General features: G+C 38.8%; 1 protein-coding gene across 8 annotated transcripts in view; it reads right to left on the bottom strand.

Moving 5' to 3' along the window:
- Positions 1 to 5,894: 5,894 nt before the first annotated feature.
- The window catches only part of CERT1 (ceramide transporter 1), a 144,930-nt gene continuing 129,289 nt past the window's right edge, over positions 5,895 to 21,535 (bottom strand). For 2 of the 8 annotated variants that reach the window (XR_008525027.2, XR_008525028.2), the window contains 5 exons: positions 19,255 to 19,383; positions 18,395 to 18,524; positions 16,674 to 16,810; positions 6,645 to 11,538; positions 5,895 to 6,064 (listed from right to left, as the gene is read on the bottom strand). Coding sequence is in view for 6 of the 8 variants with exons in the window: in XM_024246734.3 (XP_024102502.1) it covers positions 16,683 to 16,810; positions 18,395 to 18,524; positions 19,255 to 19,383 (387 nt within the window). In the remaining 2 variants the exon portion in view is untranslated. 8 annotated transcript variants of the gene reach the window in all.

The raw sequence follows: 21,535 nt of genomic DNA on the forward strand, positions 1-21,535 counted from the left end.
GACCTGTGGTCACCTGTATGCTCAGCCCTCTCCAGGGTGGAACAGGCTGGACAGAAGACAGTAAAGGATCTTCAAGCCTGCTCTCTGCCTGGGCGATCTGCTGAGCAATGAGATGCACGTGGCAGGACAGGATGTTTGATTTCAGGAGACGATACAGGATTAAATCCAAGGGGCACATCTCACACTGAACAGCAAAACACATCAATACCAATCTCCTGAGCATTATGTTCACTGTGGAGATTTTTTTCATGGCCAGTGTTTCTTGAAGTATGCTCCTATGCTAGGTAAGTCTTGAATTTATTGATTACTTTGCCAGTTAGCAAAAATAATGGGTAACCTCTACACTGGAAGCCGAGAGAAGATGGCAGATGGTTTAGTTTACAATTACGTATTTAAAGCTTAATGGATTGCTTTTTTCATTTTGGTGTGCTTGGAACACAGCCCTCCTACCCCCATCCCTGCCGTTGTTTTCCATCCTGAGCAAGTTTGAGAGCTGCAGAGGGAGGTATGGGCACTCTTGCATCAGGATGTGAGTTTTCTAACAGCTGCTCCCTAAGGCCAAAAGAAGAGCCTTACACTAACAGCTGGAGTTAGGAGGCTGAATGCAAAAGATGGCTTTAATACTGCGGCTCTCAAATGAGTGTGCATCCACCCAGAGGACCTGCTTAAACAGACTGCTGGGCCCTCCCCCAGCGATTTCTGATTCTCTTGTTCTGGGGTGGGGCCAGAACGTTGGCAGTTAACAGGTGCTGCTGCTGCACTAATAGGTTGGAATTTCAGTATGAGGTGCCTGGTGGGGCTTGACTGAATGGTTTTACAAAACTGTTTATTCAGTAGCACAAGGTTGGAAAACACCTGGGGAGAGACCAAGTGTTGGCTAATAAAAATTTAATTGGAATTAACCCAAGAGAGATGTAATAACTAACTAGAAAATGTTATTTGGATTTGGTGCTCCTCACACGCCCCCCTCCTGTCCCAGAACAACACTGAAGGTCTTCTCCATCTCTTCAACCTGTGGAGTGACTGCCCCAGAGAGAGGTATTTGCCACCACCTATTCCCTTTACTCTCCTGTTTGTTCCCTGCACTCTGCTGCAAAGGGCCAAATAGGGGGAAAAATTGAGCTCCTGTTAGAGGTATGTATCACTGTCCACTCCCCATCCTCACCCCACCTGCCCTATGAAGTTTGACTCCTTTGAACTGTAATGTCCCAGGATTGTGCTGGAGCAGGATTAGTCCCAGGCAACAGCATTCCAGTTGGCAGGGAGCATAAAAGTAGGAGGGCCTTGTGCCAGCTGCTAAGCATACAAGGTGTGTATGTGTGTGTGCACGAGCTGCTAAGCATACTCTGTGTGTGTGTGTGTGAGAGAGAGAGAGTGTGTGTGTGTGTGTGTGTGTTGTGTGTGATGGAAGGAAAGCATCGGGAAGTAATCCAAACTAGAAGGGCTATGGTCATCTACCCTGTGTTGATTATGGAAGTCCTTTGCTTTCATGTCACTTGCAAATTTGAAGTGGGCTGGAGTGGAGGTAGTGGGGGTGCAGTTGTGGGGGCAATTCTGTCTCCACTCTAAAATCAGCTGGGATTGTACTCAGTAGAAGCCTTGGACACAATCTTAAAGCAAATTCAGAGTATTGTTAGCCCTGCATGATGTGTGATGTTCTCTTGTAGCCCTGAAGCTCACAAAGGAATTAACAGAGGAGTCTCTACCTTCCTGCCCATTTCACTGTCTAGACTTGGGCTATAACCTCAAAGGGCTCTTACAATGAAATCGAGCTTTGGTGCACTTCCTCAGTCCTTTCTGATCGAAGACATAACCTGTGAGCTCTCGTTCTTAAAACTTCATCCTCTAATAACAAAAGGTACTCAGATCTGTATGGAGAGCTTGCCTACCTCAGGCGAATCCTCTTTCAACACATCTGGATGCTTTTACCCAGTGGTCCCCAACCTTTTTTTGGCACTAGTGATCGGTTTCATGGAAGACAATTTTTCTACAGATGGGGTGGGGTTGGGAGGATGATTTTGGGATGAAACAGTTCCACCTCAGGTCAGGCATTAGATTCTCATGAGTGCAACCTAGATCCCTCACATGCGCAATTCACAATAGGGTTCTTGCTCCTATGAGAATTTAATGCTGCTGCTGATCTGACAGGAGGCAGAGCTCAGCCTAATGCTCGCTCTCCTGCCGCTCACCTCCTGCTGTGCAGCCTGGTTCCTAACAGGCCATGGACCAGTACCTTATTCAACTGTACAACAGTTAAGTAACTGAAGCTTGCTGGTATAGCCAAGAGAATGGTAATTTTAAATAGAAAGTTATTGGGGGAAAAGCCATCTTTCACTTGATCAGGACAGCACTTACCTATGCCAGTAGAACTCAAACCTTGAACACCCCATCAGAAAAAGTTTTGGACACGCACCTCCAATAATTTTGTTTTTTGAGACAGAGTCTCACTCTGGTGCCCAGGCTGGAGTGCAATAACGCAATCTCAGCTCACTGCAACCTCCGTCTCCCAGGTTCAAGTGATTCTCCTGCCTCAAGCCTCCCAAGTAGCTGGGATTACAGACATGCACCACCGTGTGTGGCTAATTTTTATATTTTTAGTAGAGACAGGGTTTCACCATGTTGGCCAAGCTGTTAATATTTACTTCTTGATAAATTATATTGAATTATATACATTATCAAACAAAAAATTAAATGATAAAAATATATAAAAATAAAAGCCAAAGATTTTTTATTCTGTACTGCAGAGATAAATCTTGCCCACATTTTTTTCCAGACTGAGGTCTCTGGAAGGCAGGGACTATGTCTTTTCTTGTTACCTTAAACAAGTGCCTTACATTAAAGGTCCTCTAAGTTTGTTGAATGGCCGAGGCAATAAATTAATATACTCAGCACTTACGCCAAACAGAAAACAGTCACAACAGAGGAAGGCAGTGTTGAGGGAGCTGGAAATCCAGAGACCTCCATTCCAGTCCTTGCTATGCCACTAACTAGCTGTGAGACTTTATGCTATTCACTTCCTATCTCGTCTTCAGTTTCCTTGTGAAATGAGACAGTTGGATTCACTGGCTTCTAAGGTATCTAGCTCTACGTAGTCTATGAAATGCTATATTTATTGTGTCCTCATATAAACACAGAATCAGTTTATCATCCAAAGATGGAAACATGTATATTTTTGTAGTGGATGATATGAATCTCATGTGTATTGATACTTTAGGGAACAGCCTAGTACCTTCCACAGAGCACCACAGGGACAGGGATTGTCAGCAGAGGTGACTCAGTCAATCTTTATTTTCATCATCTCTCCTCAGCAGTTGCACAGCTAACTATCCATAACCCTTTGCAGCCCAAACCTACTGTGGGCTGCCCTGCATTTCTTTTGACCCCTTGCTTATCTGCCACTATCTCTGGCTGGGAGAGCTGGCATCTCTTAATAAAGCTTAAGTCCTAGCGGAAAAAGATAATGGTGTTCCTTTTCCTGGATCTCATCCTTGCAACTTCTCATTGAAGTTAAAAACTCTTCTGCCCCTCCAGTTTCATTTGCTGCTATTCACAACCTATCCATATTTTTTTTTTCACTTTTTTGCCACCTTAAACATACACTCCATTGAAACTGCTCTCTGACTTTCAGTGGGGCCTTGTGTTCTACTGGTCAGTTGAGCTGATAAGCTATAGCCTAGCTTATTAGTAGAGCTTCTAGACTAATACAACAAGCAATATCATAGTAGTTATATAATCCAAATACAAAGGAAAAGGACATACAATAGAACTGAGTAACAGTTGAGGGGGTGCGGTGGCTCACGCCTGTAATCCCAGCACTTTGGAAGGCCGAGGTGGGCAGATCATCTGAGGTTGGGAGTTCGAGATGAGCCTGACCAACATGGTGAAACCCCGTCTCTACTAAAAATACAAAATTAGCCAGGCGCAGTGGCACATGCCTGTAATCCCAGCTACTCGGGAGGCTGAGGCAGGAGAATCGCTTGAACCCAGGAGGAAGACGTTGCAGTGAGCCGAGATTGCGCCTTTGCACTCCAGCCTGGGCAACAGGAGCAAAACTCCATCTCAAAACAAACAAAACAACAAAACACCACCACCATCACCATCAGGCTTATGGTGTAATCCCATGATTTTGGGAGGCTGAGGTAGGCGGATCACTTGAGGCCAGGAGTTCAAGACCAGCCTGGCCAACATAGAGAAACCCCCATCTCTACTAAAAACATAAAAATTAGTCTGGCGTGGTGGTGCATGCCTTTAATCCCAGCTACTCAGGAGGCTGAGGCAAGAGAACCACTTGAACTTGGGAGGCAGAGGCTGCAGTGAACTATCGCACCACTGCACTCCAGCCTGGATGACACAGCGAGACTCTGTATCAAAAAACAAAACCAAAACCATTTGACTTATTCCCTATTCAAACGAAACCAGGCGGCAAGACCCACAGGTATTTCTAAAATGTGTACAATAATAATGCTCCAAAAAGTCCCTCAGTGTCTCCGATTGCTGGCAGAACAAAGATCAAACTTTACACACTTCAAGGTTTTCTACCAATTGCCTGTGCCTCTCCCCCTAGTCTTCTCCCTTACTGGTTATGTCCTGGAGGTAGACTAAACCCCAGACAAGCCAAGTAACTTACAGTTCTGCTCAAAGCCTCCAAATGTTTGCAACTTGTCATTATTCCTGTCTCTTGCTCATCTTCCTATCTCTACCATTCAAAACCCAGCACCTAGCACATTATTTGTAGTTGCCTTAGTATTCCTTAATATTTGCATAGTACTTTAAAGTTTTTAAAGCACTAAAATACATTATCTTGCTCTTCCCCAAACCACCCTGTGATGTAGCCATAGTAGGTGGCTTTGTATAATTTTATAGAAGATTACAATAGACTTAGACACATTAAAATTATTTGCCCAAGATAAAAGCTGTTCAAGTGAGAGAGCAAGAGAACCTTTGGTCTTCTGACTTCTAAGTCTCATTCTTTCTCAGTATGTTGAACACATGGTACTCAGGAACTTGGAAATTTACTTAGAAATAACAACAAAAAGCTACTGGATGCTAGGAATGAAAAGTGAGTCACAGACTATAAATTGTAGTTTTAAATTAAAATGAATACCATTAATGTGGTGCTATCAACGTACAGAGGTTGGTGAACTTAAAACACAACAACCCATTTCCTATCTACCTTTTGAGAACCGAGAACCAAGAATTAAAAACACTTTTGTACATCTCAAATGTGGCTAAATCTATTGTTCAATGTACCTTATTCAAATGCTTCTGATCTCAAAGCCTATTTCCTCTTTTTTTTTTTTTAGACGGAGTTTCGCCCTGTCGCCCAGGCTGGAATACAATGGTGCAATCTTGGCTCATTGTAACCTCTGCCTCCCGGGTTCAAATGATTCTCCTGCCTCAGCCTCCCGAGTAGCTGGGATTACAGGTGCCCGCCACCACACCCAGCTAATTTTTGTATTTTTAGTAGAGACGGGGTTTCACCATGTTGGCCAGGCTGGTCTCGAACTCCTGACCTCGTGATCCACCTGCCTCGGCCTCCCAAAGTGCTGGGATTACAGATGTGCGCCACCGTGCCCGGCCCAACCTATTTCCTTTAACTTTGGATACATTTCTTAAAAGCTTGGTTACGACAAAAACAATGAAGGCTATATGCTGGTTATCGTTGTATCTCCAATCCTTCATGGCATGTAGTAGGAGTTCAATAAATACTTGTTCTGGGAACTGTTTTAAGGTGCTGGGGAATTACTGATATCCAATTTGCTAAAGTGTTTTGGACATTGACTACACCTTGATTTAGCTGCTGCACACAGATTCCCTGCTGCTGGACCCAGTTACCATTTAAACCTCCCAATCCTAACAACGGTAATACAGAAAAGAATCACAGTAAACCAAGATGCAGTGAATCCAAAGCTTGCTTTATTTCCTCAGTGGTCATTCTGTGGCAGGCAGCCAAAACAGTGATAGTTATATTGCAGCTCATCCTTGGGTTGAAAATCTGGGATAAAATCCTTGGGCTTGTTTGTAGTAGTGTTTTATGACTCAGTTTCCTGTTTCATCCTCTGAGCTGGAGGACAGGAAGAAAGTTTAAGCACCTAATTGTGATCGAGTTTCATCTTTACTGACCTCCTTTCTGTATCTGGTGGGATTTTATAAGACACATTGTTACAAAAGCCCCTTGACTTATGATGGGGCTACATACTGATAAGCCCCACTGTATAAGTTGAAAATAAAACAATAACGTACTTTCGACAGAAGCATCTCGACTTATGATGTGGCTATGTGCTGATAAGCCCACTGCAAGTTGAAAATAACTAAGTTGAAAACCTTTTTTTTTTTTTTTGAGACAGTCTTGCTGTGTCACCCAGGCTGGAGTGCAGTGGTGCAATCTCAGCTCACTGCAACTTCCACCTCCCGAGATCAAGCAATTCTCCTGACTCAGCCTCCTGAGTAGCTGGGGATTACAGGTGTGTGCCACCACACCCAGCTAACTTTTTTATTTTTAGTAGAGACAAGGGGTTTCACCATGTTAGACAGGCTGGTCTTCAACTCCTGACCTCAGGCGATCCACCCGCCTCGGTCTTCCAAAGTGCTGGGATTACAGGTGTGAGCTGCTGCCCCTGGCTGAAAATGTACTTTTGACTTACGGTATTTTCCATATATGACTGGTTTATCGGAACGCAGCCCCATGGTAAGCTGGAGTGTACTGTATTTGTAGTGCTTTGCATAAAGTCGAACAATCATAAATCGAACCATTGTTAAGGAACCATGTGTTGGAATTTTGTGAAGCCAATACTGAAGTGTGGGACTAAGACCTATACACCAAAATTGCTAGTCTTTAAGCATGTTGGCTCTTTCTAGTCCATCAAACACTATATTCTAGATATTACACACAGGCATTACAAAGTAGAGTCTAATGGGAAAAAAACAAACTTGAGTCAGGGAATCAGTAGGTTTGGAACCCCAACCTGTTCCCTTATCTGTAAAACAGGGGTGGTACCACCAATCACCGCTACCACCTCACAGGACTGTTGAGTGGGGAGGAGTCAGAAAAAGCATAGTGCCTGGTACAGACACGGTGGAGATAGCCACCACCTCATAAACCACAGAGCCTGGGTGACAGGAAAATCCTGGTTTGGCATCTTCTAATAACTTCAGAGATCTTAAAGATTTGTTCTAGTACTAACCTCACAGAATTCTATAGAAAGAGAGAATGAAGAGGCCCAATAAAGTAGCTTCACTTATGATATTTGTGCAAGGCTATTCAAAGTATACAGATGTGGAAGGTTCACAGAAAATGTGTCTTAAAAGGTAGACAATATAAATGATAGTATGAACTCTGTTGTAACCAAATTCAAGTAATGGCAAGAAAATCTGGAAGATCCTATAAAAGCAACCCCATTTGAAATTGCTAGTTAGAACTACACCTTATTTGCAGGTTATATGCCAAAGTCAAGTCTAAAGAAAAACTGCACAGTTAAAACTGCCCTAGAAAATCCCTCTAGGAATGAGGACCACATAATATTTCTCTGTCAACAAATTCAACACAAGTCAGATTTTCCCTCCAGCATCCCACCAGATTAAGTAGTTGGCTTTTGTTTACAGATCACATTGTTTGGATAGCATGTATCTTTGAACACTAGGAAAGAAATATGCTCAGTGCCTTTCAATACGAATCCACTGACTGAGTGCAACAAGTGGAGCTGAGATTAAATGAGATTTAAATAAATGAGATTATTTATTTATGGTTAAGTGCATATAGCTCAATTACAAAATAAGTGTGTATCATTCACAAGCACTGTGCTTCCATTTCTGAAACACCCAAGTGAGTATGGCTTCTCTACCCATCTTTTAAAACTTCTGGATGTGATCCACAGTAAGAAATTAATTGTAAACTGTAACCCACTACACACATATGTATAATACATATGACAAAAGATACACAAAATATTTATTACATGTCATGTACTTGATATATTCCATCCTGTTGTATTTTGTTAAAAAAAAAAATTGAGCTGGGCGCGATGGCTCAGGCCTGTAATCCCAGCACTCTGGGAGGCCCAGGTGGGTGGATCATCTGAGGTCAGGAGTTTGAGACCAACCTGGCCAACATGGCGAAACCCTGTCTCTACTAAAAATATAAAAATTAGCCGGGCGTAGTGCCTCACGCCTGTAATCCCAGCCACTCAGGAGGCTGAGGCACAAGAATTGCTTGAACCTGGAAGATGGAGGTTGCAGTGAGCCAAGATAGCGCCACTGCACTCCAGCCTGGGTGACAGAGCAAGACTCTGTCTCCAAAAAAAAAAAAAAAAAAAAAAAATTTAGGCTGCAACTCAGTAGTTTTCTTGATCCCTAACTGGGCTACGGGAAGAACACTGAATTTCAAGCTCTTAACTACTCAGAGTAGGGCAATATCTCAGGGTTAAGGAAAACAAATCAAGCCAGCATATTTGTCCATAATATTTTAATACTTTTCCACTTTAAATACTGGTTTTAATTCTGTGATTGTAACATGGAAGATCCAACTTTATTGTGTTTAAAAATCATCATCAGGATCATAAAGCTATTATAGAAGTTACTCTACACACTCCCAAGGTACTTTAAAATGATTATGTTTTGAGTCTGTAGATGAACCATGACAAAATCCAAATACATCGTCTGTACAACTTGGACTAAATACTGGTGAAAAGTGTTTAATTGGACAAATAACTGATAAGCTTAAAGATAACCAGCACAATTTCACAAGAGAACCAGCTCAGCCCAACTAAAAATTTCTTAATAGCAATTGACACTGACGTTGTATTAGGTGTATAAATTAGTTGATGAAACTGAACAAATAGAAAACCCATTCCTCCTTTTCCTTATTTTGCCTTCTTACACCTCCCTTGCAGATATAACCCTCCTTTGGTTTAGCTACCCCTGTGGCAATTCCAAACCAAGTACTGCAGTGATCATCCTCTACCTCAAAACCAGGAGTCCTGAATTCCAACTGAAACACTGTGCTCTCTTGTTCTGTACAGTGGGCAGTCGGGGACAAAATCCCCACATCACCAATATATTTCAAGTTTCTAACATAGCACAAAAGAGTAACTGAGTAGAAAAGAGAGTAAAGGGTAGTTTTTTTCTTTTGGTTTTGGGGAAGACAAATATCTGTAGGTGAGAAAACGTGAATATTCAGGATGCAGGCATCAGCTTAATGAAAATAATTGTAGAGGGTCTAAATGTTGTCCAGAAGGCCAGTACCTCTCCAAATTCTGACCTCTTTTGGACTCTTTCCACATTCCCCAATTTATTTCTCAATCTGATTGGGTGGGATTAACTCTAGTGAGGTACAAGTGCAGTTATCTAAAGGTAAAATGTTATCTTTTCTTCTTTTAATACAAATATTTTAGTGTAATCCTTTTATTTACAGAATCAATTGCAAAATTATATCATCACATTTAGTCCAAATGCAACTAATGATAATTAGATTTAGATATTGCTTTGTAAACTTGCCATACTTCTGTAAAATAAAGCTATCCAATTTAGTTATGAAAGAGTTAACTGTCTGTGTTCATGATAGTTACCAGAAATGGCAAACAGAGAAACATTTATAGTGAGCATATAGAATTTTTTTGAAGATTCTTATCAGCGGCTATGGTGAATAAACCTGCCCTCCCCCAAACCCCCCCATTCTCCCATCCCAACCCCATACCCCACAGCTGATTGTAAAATAAAATACACATTTGAGGTATAAATTTTTCTTTTTTAAACATCACAATATAAAATGTTAACCGGTGATGTAGTAAACCAACATGATAATTTGTCTTATTTGCCTTACTAGCATTACCACCATATAGGCACTTTTCCACGTAGTCAAATTATGAACAGCATTTTTCTATAAGGCATATTCCATGCACATCATTTACAGAAAGGTAAATTAAAAAATAGAAAAGATTATGGAGCGTGAAATCTGCGTGCATGTAATGTAAGCATATGTTTTATATGTATTTTTCTCTCTGTACAGAATAATAAATATCACTATATCTGATGCAAGTAATTCACTTCCAGGATTGTGCATATTAAGCGATCAGACTAATCCCATCATTAATTATTATCTTGCACTTATCATTAAGACTCCATTACCATGTATGTGATATATACAGGACATACATGTTCCATGTAACATGACTTTCTGCTTTACAAAATGGGTCTGATTTCTGTGTTTTTACAGAGCTGAACAAGTCAGCAAAGCATCTACAAAATGTCTCTGATTTGTATAAATACACTGGTGTGTAAACACAATGAAGATTTTGAAGTGGGCAGTCATTTCAACTTCAGTGAGTACTATTCCTTGCCTCATCTCCATGCTTCAATGTTGTTCACAGGACTTAAACTGAAAAAGGTATTTTACATTTTAAGTTCTTACAACAACAAAGAAAAGCATTTCAGTTTAAATCATGTGGAATCCTTACTGCTCTGATGAAGTTTCCGATCAAGAGGCAAAGAGAGGCATTGCTCACATTTTCTATGTATACTTTGCAACATATCTTTTAAACTGACCCAAACTGGAAGAACAAACATATATACCCGTTACCGAATACCAGAAATATTGAATTAAATGTCAAACTCAGTCTGATTTGCTTTAAACAAGTGATACCATATACTATCTTAGAAATTTCAAGAAAACATGAACTTATCTTGACCATTTTCCAGAAAGTAGTCTATACCAACAAGATTTGTACAGATGTTTCTGTTTGGAGACAGGCAGAACCAATTTAGGGCTTACCAAATTGTGTTTGTAACAAACTGAAAAAAATCTCTAGCACACAGTACACAACTAAAAAATATAATAGAAATATAAAGATATCTAGGGGAAGAAATAAAGCTTTTCACTTTCTCCATCAGAACCAAGGTTCTTCATGGGAGTAAGACTACAGAAAAGGCAAAATCACAGGTTATTGACAGCCCTCAGTTATTAAGAGACACATGACAACATGAATCATTATAGAAATCAGCAGCAATGAATTCTATGATTATACAAAGCAAAAAAGTCAAAAAATCCTGGACACAGATTTGACTGTAGGCCTGAAAAAAGAACCTCATCCAGATATTTGGTGCACAGAAAGCACATGCCCCATGTGCATTCAACTTTTGTGCTTTTCTTTTGTGCACAAAACCTGATACAACAGAGGATCTTAGGCCGGACTATAGTAAATTAAAAATTCTGAAAAAGTATCCAAAAATTAAAGCATCAATTCCTAGTTGTGATTCAAAGTTGATTTTTTTTTTTCTCTTCTAGGAGCAAGCAAATAAAAATATAGCCATATACATGTAATTTTACATGTATTTATAGTTATATGCTGAGCAAGGAGATCTAGCAAGAGATAGCTAGTGTTAGATGTTCAGCTTTGCTATTGCAATATTTTGTCATTTTTGTACACAAGGCCAAGGTCTTGGGCCACAGACAAGGCTATAGATCCTACGTTCCAGCTTAGAGCATTCAGCTTTTTTTTTCTTTTTTTCTCCAACATGGAATGTCACACAGCCTTGCTTCAGTCACTGAAGGAAAAAAAAAAAAAAAAAAAAGACAAGTAAAAAACTCAGCAGTATGTTTGTTACTAACAGCTGCAAGACTACCAGAACAGAGTTCTCCCACCCTCCATATTCATGGAATGCATGGAATCTCTATTAAAATTTATCATTATGAATGCAAAATTATTAACCTTACAAATTTGAACTTATCCCATCAGCAAGGAATCGAAGGTATATGGAATTTTTCAAAAGTTAGAAAAAATTAAAAAGGGGAACAGTCCTCTCTACGGTCCAGGCCTTCAAGATGACAAAAGAAGGAACAATGGTTGTGCCAAAAAGGGCCACAGCCACGTGCAGCCTGTTTGCTGTACCAACTGCGCCTGACCAACAAGGCCATTAAGAAATTCATCATTTGAAACACAGTGAAGGTCGCAGCAGTCAGGGACATTTCCGAAGCGAGTGTCTTTGATGTCTATGTGCTTCCCAAGCTGTATGTGAAGCTATATTACTGTGTGAGCTGTGCAACTCACAACAAAGTAGTCAGGAATCGATCTCATGAAGGAGAAGGAGCGAACACTCCACCCCAATTTAGACCTGCGGGTGCTGCCCCATGACCCCCACCAAAGCCCATGTAAGGAGCTGAGTCCTTAAAGACTAAAGATGGACTATTCTCTGGAGAAAAATAAAATGGAAATTGTACTTAATATTGCATGCTGAGTGTATCTGTGCCACCTAGGGTGAGAATTTTGTGTGTGTGTTAGACCAAGTGTGAAGTGACACAGTGTACTTTCATGGAGAAGAAAGCTTATTCATGTAAATCAAATCTTAATTGTTTGCAGTCATATCCTTGGCCTCACAATTTGCATAGTTGTATAAAATAAAGGGGGCGTAGGCATCTGAAAAAAAAAAAAAAAAAAAAAGGGCAATATAGGTGAGCAGAGGGAATCAGTGAAAGGTCTCTGGATTTTTACCCCACAACATGGCATTTCTTTCCTCTTAGCCTGCAATAAAAATTATGACATACAATACTACTTACCAAGAATTTAAAAAATGTATTCAAGCTATGAGAGAGAGGCCTGCCTTATTTAATCAACAAACATGCTCAGACCTCTTTGTCAAATGAGTTTAAAAGTTTTTACTGGCTGGGCTAGGTGGCTCACGCCTGTAATCCCAGCACTTTGGGAGGTTGAGGCAGGCGGACTGCTTGAACCTCAGGAGTTTGAGACCAGCTTGGGAAACATGGTGAAACCCCAAATCTACTAAAAGTACAAAAAATTAGCCGGGCATGGTGGTGTGTGCCTGTAGTCCCAGCTACCCAGGAGGCTGAGATAGGAGGAACACCTGAGCTTGAGAAGTTGAGGCTGCAGTGAGCTGAGATCGCTCCAGTGTACTCCAACCTGGGCGACAGGAGTGAGACGCTGTCTCAAAAAAATAAATAAATAAATAAATGAAATAAATAAAAATATATATTATATATAATATATATATAAAGTTTTTACTGTTAAACAACTTTGGATCTTATTAACTCTTTACAGAACTTTCTCTAAAGATGATATACACATTATTGAATGTTACTATTTTTTCCATCACCAAAATTAAGAATGTTTGCTTTCCTAGGGTTTCAATGCTAGGTTCGACTTCATACATTTATCTTCCATAATTATTGTTAAAAAAAAAAAAAGTTATGTTACAGTAACAAAGATTTTACCACGTTAAGGTTTGAATTAGGATCTTTGTTAGAAAGAAGCTCAATCTGGACTCAAAAAGCCAAATCTGAGTTTGGGCCAATGAATCTTTTCAGTTGTATCTTTGCACACATATACATGTATCCACAAACAATAGACCTCTCTTCCCCAGAGATGAATTTTTTAAGATTCCAAGCTCCTCCCTCCCAGGTGCACAAATGAAAAATCTGTGAACATACACATGCACACACACAGAGTCAATGAAACACTGCTCTAAATCCAAGTCTAGAAGCAAATGCTGCTAATACCCTACGATTTATGTTTCAACTGTTTAAAAAATTATTCTTCTCAAATATAATTGAGAGCATGTTTTACACACAACTGCATTCAGATTTCTCTTGCTTTAATACAAAGTTGTATTTCTGCCTTGCTTGGTTGAATATCTGAGAACCTTTGGTAAGGAAGTCATCATAAAGCATCAAGAGGGAGGCCGTTTCAGTGAGGTCATAGTGAAGAAGAGAGAAGGCAGATATAGTTAGAGTGAAACAAAATCTGGTCTTGGATAGAGTGAAACAGCACCACTTTAAAAACCTAGAGGCCATGGCAAAGAGACATACAGCGAAGCAGGGTGATAAGCCTGTTGCTGTCATGTGCCATCAGTTTTCTGGTTTATTTGATAAATATGGCACAGACTCAGAATCAATAAGAAGTAATGTGTCCAGATCTAGCTATAACAATTCTAAAGTACAAGATATAAAAATTGTCAGCACACTGAATGCAGTGCACTTGTGCCTGAAGACAGAATCCCTAAAGGGTCAAGCTATATTCCAAAACACCAATCATTCAGGTAACTAAGACTGGAACCTGTTTAATATTTTCAAATACCCTTTTTCCTGGGATAAAGCTAAACAACTGAGACATCAATGCAATATCCCTTATGTTAGTATGGGATATTAGTTAGTATCGGACAATAAATTTAGCCTTTGCATTTTTTAAAGGAAAGACATACTATAAACATCATTAGAAATCAGACTTGTTTAAAATTATTTCATTATATAATTGACTATGATTTTTAGCTAAAGAAAAGGACTCAAGAATATACATTTCTCAGCCAATTATTTAACATCCAGTGTAGGTGAGAATGAGAGAATATTCGTGTGTTATTGCTTACCATTTGTGTATCACAATTGGCAATATCTACTAATATTTTAAATGTTATTACAAAATAGAATTTATAGAAATAGTACTTTACAAAAGATTCTCAATGGACCAAAGCAGGCTTAAACTCAGTAATAAGAAGAGGAATACAATTAAAACTACACTGAGAGAGTATTTTTCACCTAATGAGTTGGGAAAGTTATAAAGTTTTGTTTTACACATTGTATGAAAAACTGTGGGAAACAGGGATTCCAATTCATTATTGCTGTTGAGATGGTCAATTACCATAACCTCTATGAAAAGTAGTATCTAAATTATAAATGCACAAACCCCTAGCAGGGCCAGTAGTACCACATCTATTAATTTTTCCCACATATAAACTTGCAAGTACAAAATGACATATGGATACAATTATAACACTGCTCTGGCAAAAATTGGAAACTGCAATATTCACCAATGCAGAACTGATTAAATAAATTATGTACATCTATACAATGGGATACTGTATAACCATCAAAATGAGGAAGCTCCTTACAAATATGTGAGACCTTCAAGATAAAATAAATGCAAATATAAGATGTTGAACAGTGTTTACAGTATGCTGCTGCTTCTTTAACAACAAAAAAGTGTATGTGTGTAGAAAATACACTTGTATTTGTTCACTCAAGCATTAAAAACTTTCTAGAAGAAACTAGTAATAGCATATGTTAATACTATATGGTGAATGCAAGACAGGGTAAATTTTACTGTATAACTTTTTCATACTTTTGACTTTTTTTTTTTTTTTTTTTTTAACAGACATTACCTGTTCAGGCTGGAGTGCAGTCGTCTAATCACAGCTCACTGCAGCCTCAAACTCCCAGACAAAGCGATCTTCCTGCTTCAGCCTCCCAAGTACCTAGGACTATACATGTATGCCACCATGCCTAATTGTTTTTTGTCAAGATGGAATCTTGCTATGTTATCCAGGCTAGACTTGAACTCCTGGCCTCAAGCCATTCTCCCACCTTAGTCTCCCAAAAAGTGTTGGGATAACAGGTGTGACCCACTGCACCTGGCCACTTTTGACTTTTAATCATATTAATGTATCACTTACTTTAAAAAGTTAAAGATTTTGGGCTGAGCGCAGTGGCTCACGCCTGTAAACCCAGCATTTTGGGAGGCCCAGGAGAGCAGGTCACCTGAGATAAGGAGTTTGAGACCAGCCTGGCCAACATGGTGAAACCCCGCCTCTAGTAAAAATACAAAAATAGGCTGGGCGTGGTGGTGGATGCCTGTAATCCCAGCTACTCAGGAGGCTGAGGCAGGAGAATCGCTTGAACCTGGGAGGCAGAGGTTGCAGTGAGCCAAGATTGCACCACTGCACTCCAGCCTGGGCAGCAAGACAGAAACTTTGTCTCAACAACACCAAAATAAAGTTAAAGATTTCTACCTCTTTGCATAAAGGTGTTCAGTGCTGTACTGGTTGACAGTAAAAATATGGAACCAACTCAGACATTAACATGGGACTAGTTAATAAATTCTGCAACATGCATGTAACAGATGTTAAAAGAATGAGATGTTTTACACATCTTAAATCTTATAAAGAAAGATAGTTAAGATACATTGTTAAGTGAAAAAAAGGTTATATAACAAGAATTTTGTTATAATAGTTAAGTATAAACATTTTAACACTCAAAAATATGTCAGTACATACACAGAAAAATCTGGAAGAATATACAAAAAAAAAGTTTCTAGGAAAGGAAAGAATACAGGAAGTTTGCACTTCTACAATTCTATAGTTCTATAATATCAAAATTTCTTTACATTAGCATTAGAAGAAAAAGGAAACAATAAAAGAATTAAGTTTTAAAGGCTATAAACTATAATTCTCAAGGCCAGGCACGGTGGCTTATGTCTGTAATCCCAGCACTTTGGGAGGCTGAGGCAAGAGGATTGTTTGAGGCCAGGAGTTCAAGACCACCTTGGGTAACACAGCAAGACCCCTATGTCTACAAAAAATAAAAAATTAGCTGAGCATGGTGGCACATGCCTGTGGGGACTCTCAGCTACTTGGAAGGCCGAGATGAGAGGATTCCTTGAGGCCAGAGGTCGAGGTTGCAGTGAGCCATGATGGTGTCACTGCACTCCAGCTTAGGCAACAGAGCAAGACTCTGTTTAAAACGACGACGACGACAACAACAAAAACCAACGAAACAATACTCTATAGGGGAACATCAAAAAACACAGCAAATACTTTCAACAACTAAATTTTAGTATTGACAGAGTCATATTAGTCAAATAAAGTTTAAAAAAAAGATAAAACATATCTTCTAGTACCTGTTAATACTAGAACAAAATAGGCTTTCCTGCAGTTTTTTCTTGGACGTAAGAAGTAAAACGTTTTAGAAATTTAGGATACTCTCGCTTTGCCACTGCCCTTAACACTGAGGCTGGTGCCCATCCTCCAGGGTTCACTGCAAGATAAAGGAAAATTAAAATGTATTAAGATACAATTCTCCAAACATATGTGAAGCACTTAATTTGTTCCCTTGCTTTTAAAATATTCCTCACATTGGACCAATTAGCATCTTTTCTTTTTCTTTTTGAGACGGAGTCTTGCTCTGTTGCCAGGGTGGAGTGCAGTGGCGCGATCTTGGCTCACTGCAACTTCCACCTCCGGGGTTCAAGTGATTCTCCTGCCTCAGCCTCCCGAGTAGCTGGGATTACAGGTGCACACCACCATGCCCAGCTAATTTTTGTATTTTTAGTAGAGACGGGTTTTCACCATGTTGGCCAGGATGGTCTCAAACTCTTGACCTCATGATCCGCCCGCCTCAGCCTCCCAAGGTGCTGGGATTACAGGCTGAGTCACTGTACCCAGCTGGACCAATTAGTATCTTTTCAGTCCCAACCCTTCATTCCTTAACACTATCCATCAGACATAATCAGACAGCAAATAAGAAAGCATTTATAACCTTTCTACAATGTTCTTGGTTCCCGAAATTACCTGCAAAAATTAGTATAGCACCACTTAAGGTTATTTAGGGCAGATTATTCACAAATCTGTACTATAATTAAATAGTAACTTACTCAGGTACAACTGTTTCTTTGAACATACTAGCAGTTATGGCCCTGTATAAAGAAGGTTTGACTTTTGATGAGAGAGGTTGCAATGATTACTCCAGGTGCAAAGTAGGTGAAGTAAGGACCCAAAGCAAGCAATGAAAAGACCTATCCAAAGTGAAAGAAATATGTAACTAGCAACTAATAAGGACTAGGGAAACGCTGACTCAGAAAACAAAAAGCCTGACAATGAATGCCAAAGAGAAATAAATATGTAACTAGCAACTAATAAGGACTAGGGGAACATTGATTCAGAAAGCTAAAAAGGCTGACAATGAGTAAAAGAACTCTTAATTTCCTTCCCCATTGTTGCTTATATTCCTAATAATAAATATATTCTATGAGGCAAATATCTAAGAAAATGGTGCTTAAATATGAAGGCTAGGTCGAGCGCAGTGGCTCACGCCTGTAATCCCAGCACTTTGGGAGGCCGAGGTGGGTGGATCACAAGGTCAGGAGTTCAAGACCAGCCTGGCCAAGATGGTGAAACCCCGTCTCTACTAAAAATACAAAAAACTAGCCAGGCATGGTGGTGGGCACCTGTAATCCCAGCTACAGAGGCAGAGAATCGTTTGAACCCAGGAGGCGGAGGTTGCAGTGAGCTGAGACTGCACCACTGCACTCCAGCCTGGGCAACAGAACGAGACTCCATCTCAAAAAAAAAAAGGGTATATGACAGTGACCTAGGGATAAAGTTTTAAAATTTTCCTATCCAGCTCTAGCTTCAGAAATACTCATATAGTAGTAGTTCCAGGGTGAAATTCAGACATCTGTATTTTCAAAGATTCTCTAGTAATTCTGATATACCTTTCTCCAAATTAAAAATTAGTAATCTAATGGATAAGAACTAAAAGGCATTTGTCCAAATTGTTGTCATATAGGTCATGATCAAGAACAGCCACATTATCAAAGAGCAAAAACAATAAAATACATACCATTAGCTACATATGTAATCTTGCATAGAATGTTGTCCCTGCTAATTTCCTGGTTTCCCTCTGGTGGGCTTACCAAGGTTTGACAAATCATAGCAACATTTATTTTGGCACGGACACATCGGTTGTTTAGCTGCCAAAACAAAAAACAAAGCATCAGTAGATACCCAGTATTTTGTAAACTCTGCTGGTCTAATATTATATTAGGTTAACCAAAATCGTAACTCTTAAAAGTATCTCCAGTGAAATCTTATAAGCACCAAGCTGATATGACACCAGGATTCCTCCCCACCCACTTTTTTTGGGGACAAGGACTTGCTCTGTTGCCCACTCTGGAGTGCAGTGGTGCCATCATAGTTCACTGCAGCTTCAAACTCCTGGGCTCAAGCAATCCTCCCGCCTCAACCTCCAGAGTAGCTAGGACCACAGGTGCACATCGCCAGGCCTGGCTAATTAAAAAAAAAAAAGAAAAATTTTTTTTAATAGAGATGAGGTCTAACCATGTTGCCCAGGATTCCCTCCTCTTAAGTAGTAAATGGAGCTAAATTGTGGTAAACCACAGAGGTTTGGCTGGTAGTTGATAATGGCTTAAGAGATAACTGTGGGAAGTAGCCTACTGCCCTTTTGGCTGTTTCACCAAACCTTAGAAGGAAAGGTAAACAGCCCTGGTGGAATGCTCATAGCCATGACTGTTGCCCTCAGACAACACATGGGCTATACTGTTCCTAGCAGTCAATCCAACATAAAATCTAAGAAGCATTATCAAATCAAGTATTGTGTATGGGCTGTGTTTATCGTCTTTGTCCTGCATTGTGTATTTAGCTTTATATTGTTTAATTATACACATTTATATTTGTACTTACAGGAGCACTGTCATGATCCACAGAAAAATTACAAACTATCCAAGTTTCAGGGTCATTTTCAGTCAAGGCTGGTATCTTTCGAATGACAGAAAGATATAGTACGTCTCGCTGAGAAGCAGGCCACACCCTCTGTGGAGAAGTAAAGATCTTCTGAAAAACAGATCTAACATGGAACTAACAAGAGAAATATAATGCCAATAAATGTCTTAATTGAAGGTAAAATCTCTCAAATTTTAAATGGAAAGCATCTGAGGATATCTACCAAATGATTAATTATGAACAGAGTTAATAGCTTGGCAGAACAATATAATAAAAGGAATAATGTTCTATTTTTTTAATTGCAGTAAAATATATACACGTATAATTTGCCATTTTAACTAACTTTTAGGGTACAATTCAGGGACATTAATTACATTCACAGTGTTATGTAACCATACTGCTATCTCTGAAATTTATCATCATCCCAAACAGAAACTCTGTGCCCAGTAAGCAACAACTTTCCATTCCTCTCTCCTTATACTCCATGATTATGTTCCGCTTAGATTCAAAGATTTAAAGAAAAAAGGCTTATTTGAATCAAATCACATTATAAAGAATTCTAAGTCACTTAGATTAAATATTTCAATATTAAGGTATGCAAGGGGAAACATATACTATGGGAATGACATGGAGCCTAAGTCTTCAATAAATGGGACTACCTACTTTAAATGAGAAAAAAAAACTTTTATCCTATTTAAGTTACTTTTATTTTGGTTATCTCGTATATGTATCTGGACTAGTCCTTGTTATGCAGCGTCATTCCTGATTACTGAGAGTAATAAATAGCATACAATACAAATCATTTGCAAGATGAAATGATTCATTTTTTAAAGATACAAAATTTCATGTAGTTGACGAATACAGTGTTGGGTAAATTGTGTGGAGACAGTAAGTAATACATGAAGATGTGGCAAATTTAGACCTAATGAATACAAATCCACAGGATGATAAGATAGAAATTTAAAGAATGAGAATGACTTAAATATCAAGAGACCAGTAGCCCTCTTTTAAGACCATACTGCAAAAGATGTCAAATTTAAAGGGAAAAATATTGTAGTGTAAATAACACTATAGACTTTGGGTCTAAGCAGAACATTATTATGGAATGGGAGGAGAGGGAATGAAGAGTTGTTGCTTAATGAGTACGGAGTTTCTGTTTGGGGTGATGATAAATTTCAGATATAGTGTTAGTGGTATGGTTACATACATTGTGAATGTAATGTGATTTCTTGAAAAAATGATTCCAGGACAATTTGTTTATTCCAAGAATTGGCAAATAATTATAACTGTAACAAATTTTGTTACATATAAGATTTATTATTTTAATAATTTCTAGTTTTATTTTTCAATCCTGATACAACTTATATGACCCTCCCTCCATCTACTATTTATCTAGTAGAATACGTTCAGCAGATTGTTTTCCATGATGGATTATTTTCAGATAATAAGGTTCTTTTGGTTCTAAATTATTGGTCATTTATCTTCATTCCAAATTACAGGGTGATTAATTAATATTCTGACATTTACTAAATTTTAGATTTCAAATTAGACTTCAAAATTTGTATGCTGAAACAGAATCTTAATTGTTACGCATTTCTGAGCAGCTACCATGTAAAATTAAGTATGGCTCCTAATTATTAGATATAAGATGTCTCAGATGACAAGACTGAGTTTAAGAAATACATAACAGACTTATAATGTTTTCATATACTGCACTCAATTAAAAACCATTTAAAAAAGAAAAATGAAGCTTTCACTGAATTGGAAAAACGAAGTATCTACTAAATCATTATATTTCTTTTATAATGTTTAATACTGTTTTTGGTGGATCTCTCCAAAATTTTAATTCCTTTTATTATGCTATACACATTACGTTACTGGGCAGTTTTCAGAAGAGAAAGAGAAGAATAAGGCAAGAGAAATATTGATTCTATAATTTTAAATATCAGGAATAGCAGAAGAAATAAGGTGAAAGAGAACTAACTTAAATTATGTTTCTGTGTGCTCTGGTGTATGACTAACCTCTCAAGTCATGCTCTGTGATTTTTCTTTGCTTTCGGATAATCCATTTACTTTTATATCTATTAGTCCTAACATAGGCTAATACCATGCTAGCCATTACCCTTATTGTTGTCGTCACAGGAAGCTATAATTCACTTTCATATTTGGTAACTATCATTTACCTCTTATAGAGACTAGATACTAGAAAGGTATTTAAATGGATTTCAGTATTTCAGAAGGC

This window comes from Pongo abelii, chromosome 4, assembly GCF_028885655.2.
Source record: "Pongo abelii isolate AG06213 chromosome 4, NHGRI_mPonAbe1-v2.0_pri, whole genome shotgun sequence".
Taxonomy (NCBI): Eukaryota; Metazoa; Chordata; class Mammalia; order Primates; family Hominidae; genus Pongo; species Pongo abelii.